The sequence below is a fragment of the Poecilia reticulata genome, linkage group LG17 (assembly GCF_000633615.1).
Source record: "Poecilia reticulata strain Guanapo linkage group LG17, Guppy_female_1.0+MT, whole genome shotgun sequence".
Classification (NCBI taxonomy): domain Eukaryota; kingdom Metazoa; phylum Chordata; class Actinopteri; order Cyprinodontiformes; family Poeciliidae; genus Poecilia; species Poecilia reticulata.
This window is the reverse complement of record NC_024347.1, coordinates 14,451,854-14,458,743: the sequence shown is the minus strand read 5'-3', so window position 1 is coordinate 14,458,743 and position 6,890 is coordinate 14,451,854. Positions and strand designations below refer to the sequence as shown.

Below are 6,890 nucleotides of genomic sequence, written 5' to 3'. Positions count from 1 at the left end.
CCGGAGAAAACCCACGCATGCACAGGGAGAACATGCAAACTCCATGCAGAAAGACCGGGGCCGGGAATCGAACCCAGAACCTTCTTTCTGCAAGGCAACAGCTTAGTTACTCGAACCAAATATTTCAATTTTCAAAATTTGTCAATGGATCATCATCTTTCAGCCAACATCCAGCATTCCTTCTCTGACTTCCTGAAAGCCAAGAAAAAAAAAATCTTCCCCCATCCACCTTGAGTGGAATGCAGGCATGGTCCTCCTCCAGGTCCTTGAGGCAGATTTCCAGGTGCAGCTCTCCAGCTCCGGCGATGATGTGCTCTCCGGACTCCTCGATGATGCACTGCACCATGGGGTCTGACTTGGCCAGGCGCTTCAGCCCCTCCACCAGTTTGGGCAAGTCGGCCGGGTTCTTGGCCTCCACGGCGACTCGGACCACGGGGCTCACACTGAACTTCATTACCCTCATGTTGTGGGCCTGAGGACAGGAGTCATGAGTATTTCTCTATTGTTGTAACAGGAAGCTAATATTTACTACAATGTTTATACAATGCATGAAGACAAAAAATAAAAATAAAAAATTAATTAATATGTCACCTGTTCAAAGGTGGTAATGGTCCCAGTCTTAACCAGGAACTGGTCAACTCCAACTAGACCCACAATGTTGCCACATGGAACATCTTCAATGGGCTCCACATACCGACCCATCATCAGAATAGTTCTGSACAAGGACGCAAGTAAAAGAAAAGGAACATCAGCCGACATTTATTTAACTGAGCCGTGAAATAATATGCATGAGTCCTAAACTTTTTGGCATTTTCTCGTGATAGGGGTTTGTGAAAAGTTTACATAAAGTGGGAGGATAGTTATAACTGTTTCTTAACAAATAAAAACCAGTAAAATGCTTTTTAGAACAATTTTTTTGTTTTTTTTTTACAGCTATCAGCTGAAAGTCTGCCCGTTCTGCTTTYCAATCTCTGTCAGGTTTAATACGCAGCATCTATCGAAAGCAGTGTTTGAGGTTAGGTGAATTGAATTTCAGTCTGGACTTTGACTGGAACGTTGAATTACGGGAATTTGCAGGAATTTGCTTTGAGCTACTATTCTTCGTATGTTTTGGGTTGTTGAATGTCTGGCACAGCTTCCCTATCTCTGTTAAAGAAACTCAAGATTCTTTTARAGGTAAAAGGGTGTGAGTGCCAGGACATTAAGTCACATTTGAATGTAAAAAAAAAAAAAAAATTATTCCATGTTAGTTTTGAACTACTTTTTGTAGTTAATTAAAGGCCTACAAACAATTTTGTAAGGCCGTGTATTTTTTATTTTTTTTTGCAACAAAATTCATACCTCTGGATCGGTTTAATGTACAGGTCTTCCTTTTTTCCGGGCGTGAAGTTTGGCCCCATGATTCGCACCTTCAGGCCTGTGGACACGCAGCCAGAAAACACGCGTCCAAAGGCGTAGAAACGCCCCTTGTCGCTCGTCGGGACCATCTTGGAAATATACATCATCAGAGGAGCCTTGGAGTCACAGCTCTTGATACCTGACAAAAAGGAGTTGAGACATGAGAGTCTAAATCTGATGACGTCAAAGTAAAATGTAGTTAGTTATCGAAGCACTATATGAAGCATTTAAAATGCTTCTAACTGAATGATGTCAATGTCTGACCCATGGCGGCCTCGTCGTCTCCCGGTCCTTCATAGAGCAGCTCGCAGCGGTATTTCTGCGCCGTGACGGGAGAGGGCAGATGAATGGTGATCATCTGGAGCAGGGCTTCCCCAGCAGGAAGCCAACGGCGCATCACCGCCTTCAGCAAGGGCTTCCCTTCCTTCTCCTTGTCCTCAGCGTCCAACTTGACGTCCAGCTTGTCGATCAGCTTGGCTGTTTCTTCCTTTTTGAAGTTCATGATGGCGTCGAACACCTGGAGTTGAAAACGACGACGGGGGAATTAACTTTTGCTGATCCGTTTAGCCTCTGAAAACCTCAAACCTGCTTAATTTTCACCTTGAAAATCGGATCCAAAACAAGCTGGCAAAAGGTTCGAGGATATTTCTGACCCTCAGGACCGGAGGCCGTCTTACTGAATTTGCCTGCAGTCGGGTCAAAATATCTAGAGAAGAACAAAGCAGATCGAACACCAGATCAAAACATTAGAAAGTATTCAGATCTAGTTAAGGATGTTACTAACACAAATATATTTTTTTCTCTCTCGAGTACAACATCTCCTTTTACTTTGCTGTAAAATGTTTTTTTTTTGTGATGTTATGTAGGAGCAAAATGTTAGTGCTGAGTGTGTTCATTTCTTAGTTCACTTCTTCTCACATCAAATAAGAGCAGGAAGACATCTATAAAAGGTCACAGTAGTATCCTGCACCTCGAACAGCTTAACTCGTTCTATCATAATGAGAGTATGAATGACTTACTCTGTAAGTCTGCTCTTATGTTGTTTTTTCTTTTACCTGTCTCCCCACAGCTTCTTCATCATGTCCTCCACTTTTTTACACCTCTCTGCTGGCCCCTTCTGAGTGGCTCCTTTTGCTGCAAATTTAGCGACGTACATCTCAGCGAACTGCTTCAACGTAAAGGCCCAGCCGTGGAGGCCGGAGCCGAATCCAACCGTTCCGATGACGGGGTCAATCTGGCGAAAGGAGTTACAAGATTTTTACCATTAACTATTTATTTATTTATTTTTATGAAAGAAGTGCGTTGCTGTGGACGGGCTTCACCATAATGTTCCCCATGGGTCCCCCCTCATCTTCTCCGTAGGTGGAGATGATGACGTTGACGTTCTCCACGATGCGCTGAAACGTCTGGTAGAGCTCGTCCGGCTCCAGCTGCAGCTCCAGCAGGGCCCGGTCCATCTTGTTCATCATCAGGACCGGCTTGATGCGTTCAGCGATGGCCTGCCGCAGTACGGTCTCAGTCTGGACGCACACGCCTATTCAGACAGGTGAGAGAGAGGTGACTTTCTGCCCGCAGGCGGAGCATTAAGGAGCAGGCTGCGGTTCACGTGATTACCTGAGACACAGTCCACCACCACCAGGGCGCCATCTGTGACTCTGAGGGCAGCGGTGACCTCAGAGGAGAAATCCACGTGACCCGGGGAGTCGATCAGGTTGATGAGGAAGCCGCTGCCGTCTTTACTCTGCTTGATGAACGCCAAGTCGTTCTCTTCAAGCTCGTAGTACAAGGAGATGGCCCTGAGAGGGAAATAACGTGAGACGTATCCATTGTACACTTAGGTCGTTTTAGCTAAAAAACTCAAGCTAAAACACCTTTAAACGCTTCAGCTAATTTCAAGACAGATGGATTAGAGAAACTGACATAAGGTGGACTATGCTCTGGATAAGTTGGAAATAGAAGGTGGGGGGCAGGAGAATATAATAAAATATAATATAATATCCGTAGGGATTTTATTCATTTGTTTACTTAGAAAGGAATGATCTGTCTCAAATGTAACAGTGTCCTTTCAGTGAAAAGAGTATCAACAACAACAAAAAAAAATCCAGAATCAATCTCATTGCATAAAAGTTAACATTAATTTGCCCGCCATCAAGTGAAATAAACATTTGATCCCCCTTTGTAGAAATACGGTTTCTACAAACTGGTCAGGTGCCAAAGGGGCACCCAGGATGATTAAATGAGTTAAAAGTTAGCACAAACTATGTAGAACAGCAAACTGTCTCTTCCAGAGAATTATGCTTTTTATTCGGGCTAATTTTTAACAAAAGGACTGATGCTTCAACATGTAACAAGGAGTTCAATGTGCTACAGGACAGTTGCTTTGTTTTGTTCTTTTGAGCGTTCAACCCATGTGTCAAGAAACACACTGCATTTGAAAATGTAGGCAGGTTTTTAAGAATCTCAGTCTTTAGGTCGATCTCCACACTGAAAGGCTTTTTTTTAATTTAGAATGTAGTCCAACAAGGACTTTGCTTTTTGAGCTTGCAGCATTATTCCACCCAACACAAAAGAAAGAAAGAAAAAAAAAAAACAACTTTGCTACCCATTCCCACTGAATGACTTGTTAAAGGATGATATTTCATTGTGTTGCATTTTATTTTAAATGTTTAAATTTCCAAGCTCAGATTTTGAAAAATCAAAGCAACAGAACAAAAGTTAGATTTCTCACCAACCCCCCCCCCAAAAAAACCAAAAAACAACAAATGGAGTCAGTTAAAATATGATAAAACAGGCTAAACACATATATATATTTTCAACCTGAGTTATGTCTGTCATTTTCACTGTTCGGTGGAATCATTCATGATTTAAGCCATGTTTGGAACCACAGAGCCGTGTCCAGGCACACGTACGTTGATTTGATAGTGATGCAGCGCTCCTGCTCGTCTTTGCGCGTGTCCGTGAAGCGGGTCTCCCCGGCCCGGGCCGAGGCTATGATCCCAGCCTTGGACACCAGCGAGTCAGTCAGCGTGGACTTCCCGTGGTCCACGTGGGCGATCACGGACATGTTCCTGATGTTGGACTTTTTGTCCATGATGGTCCGGATCTGATCCACAGTGAAGTTCACCTGTGGGGGTGGGTCACATGTCACRTGTTGCAATCATTTACGCACAACCAGCAGCAGAGGTTCACTTTATTCATCGTATGTTTCTATTTATGTCGCGTAGTCACGGCGTGCACAGCCGCTCCAGGCAGAGTTATAAAAAGAAAGACATGTCTGAAACTGAACCTAGGAGGAAAGAAGTGGTGGTGGTGGTGGAGGAGGGAGGGAGGGTGCAGATTTTGCCTTATGGCTGAAGCAACGAATCAGGAATTACTGAGTCACTATCCACATGCTGCAGCCGAACGGGTCGAGGTGGACCTCTTTCTAGAATCTCTCTGCTCTAGAGCAGCTTACTACTGCTTTAAAACGTTTACCAGGAGAAGCATACAAGCCGTTACTGAAGCCAAGAAAACTATAAAATGGAATTTGAAAATATCATATTACAAAAACGGACTGTTCCTACTACTGAGTCTGAACTAATGGTCTTATATTGCATGTAGAAGGATGGCTTTCCTAGATCCCAAGGTATGTCACCGTATTTGTAATAGGCTTATCTTACAGTTTTAGAGGACTAAAAGCAAAATATTCCCACATATAATAGTAGAAATAAAAGTACTAATGTCTATGGGACTAAAGAAGCCTTTGTTTGATACTTCATAAGCAGCTTATCTTCTGGTTTGGAAAGATTATAGACAAAAAACAAGAATAAAATTTAATTAAATTACAAAATCAAATCATCACAATGGATATTCATAGAAATTACAAGTCATATCTTGGCACAAAATACGAGTTGCCAGGTTTATATCACAGTTAAAACAAAAATATCTTGGGCAATAAATAAACAAATAATGAAAAAAGTAAAATAAACTATGGATCTTGAAATGGAAGCCTTAATTAAATCAAATATATTACTTAACCAAGTATGATATATTTAAAAAAAAATTAAATTAAATTAAATTAAATTAAATACAGAGATGAACGCAAGAATCCTTACTTTAATATGCAATATTTTCTGAATTTCATTTAGAGCTAAATTTGTACAAATAATGAAGTCTGACCCAGATCTAGTCCAAAAAATGACTCGACAAATATATCCTGTTTATCAAACGCAACAAAGCACATCTAGATGATTACAACTAATGATTTGATAGACACAACGTTCTGTGTCTCTCTTGATGACGTCTTACTTTCGGCCTATATGTAATTTCATATTTTAACGCGATCACATTAAACACAGTGACGCAGTCTCCTTTAATCCACCGTAATTCCTTAATTCACTAAACCCACGATTCGCCACACGTTTCACAGACATGTCAGCTCCGTGTGTTTCCCTTTCTCCACCGCCCGACAGCATTTCTGCAGTCCTGTCCGATATTAAAAGGCTTTGCGTGGACGTCACAGAGAGGCTGAGCAGGGCCGCGCAGTAAAGGCCACAGCCCTGCTTTATCAGCCGGCTGCTGCGCATGTTGCAAGCGACCGCAGCCCGAGCCCTTATCTGGTCACACAACACCACCAAGCCCCCCGGCATCCATTTCCCACACCTGACAGGCTCCATCCAGGGCGGCTTGTTGCGCTGTCACCGTTATAACTACGCGTGAAGGTTATTCCGTGGAGCCGCTCACAGACAAGGCTTTCGTATCTAAATAATTACAAACGCAGGCTTTATAAAAATAAATTAAATAAATAAATAAAAGCCCGTTTCACACTCACCATGTTGGATTTTGGTCGTGGATCCTAGTACGTGACGGTTTATCGCAGCAGACACTGCCTAAGAGGACAGGCAGTCCCGGTGGCGTGAGAGAAGAGACCGGGCTGCTGCTGCGGCTGTCGTTTTCAAGTGCAGGTGAGAAGCCGCAGCGGCAGGGGGCGCTGCTGCTCGGAGGTCCCAGCTGGGATCAGGTTTCTGTGTGCAGTTCACTGGATTGACACTCTTTGTTTGTTTATCCTGTTTAAAAGGAAAATTAGCAACTTTTTTTTTTTCCTCACGTTTTTTCAAAAGTAAAGTAAAATAAATAAATAAATAAATAAATAAAAATAAAAAAAAATCTTCAAAGTGTGCCTGGCAGTGTTTGTTTTCTGCCACACATAGCAAGCTGCAAGCAAAGTTCAATTTTGGTCTCATTTGACCAAAACACCATATTCTACACGTTTGCTTTATGTCCTATCATATAGCCAATTTTACATAAAGGCCAGATTTTTTTCTTTAACTGTCGTCTAAACAGAGTTTTAAAAAAAAGTCTCTAAAGCACTTTGAATTGCCTTGTTGCTTAAAATGTGCGATATAAATAAAATTATCTTACCTTACCTTACCTAAAGATACTTTACCTTACCTAAACCTAACTACAGATTGGCACAAGACTAAGACTAAAGAGGGAGAGAAGGATTTACAAAT

General features: G+C 42.2%; 1 protein-coding gene across 1 annotated transcript in view; it reads right to left on the bottom strand.

Moving 5' to 3' along the window:
* LOC103479455 (elongation factor 2) overlaps positions 1-6,331 on the bottom strand; it is a 10,631-nt gene extending 4,300 nt beyond the window's left edge. The window contains exons 1-10 of the mRNA XM_008433874.2: positions 6,209-6,331; positions 4,308-4,522; positions 3,013-3,194; positions 2,721-2,932; positions 2,454-2,632; positions 1,999-2,104; positions 1,663-1,915; positions 1,342-1,537; positions 592-715; positions 230-472 (exon numbers count right to left, since the gene is read on the bottom strand). Of these exons, the coding sequence (XP_008432096.1) occupies positions 230-472; positions 592-715; positions 1,342-1,537; positions 1,663-1,915; positions 1,999-2,104; positions 2,454-2,632; positions 2,721-2,932; positions 3,013-3,194; positions 4,308-4,522; positions 6,209-6,211 (1,713 nt within the window). The 5' untranslated portion in view covers positions 6,212-6,331. The remainder of the gene's footprint in view (positions 1-229; positions 473-591; positions 716-1,341; positions 1,538-1,662; positions 1,916-1,998; positions 2,105-2,453; positions 2,633-2,720; positions 2,933-3,012; positions 3,195-4,307; positions 4,523-6,208) is intronic.
* Positions 6,332-6,890: the final 559 nt, after the last annotated feature.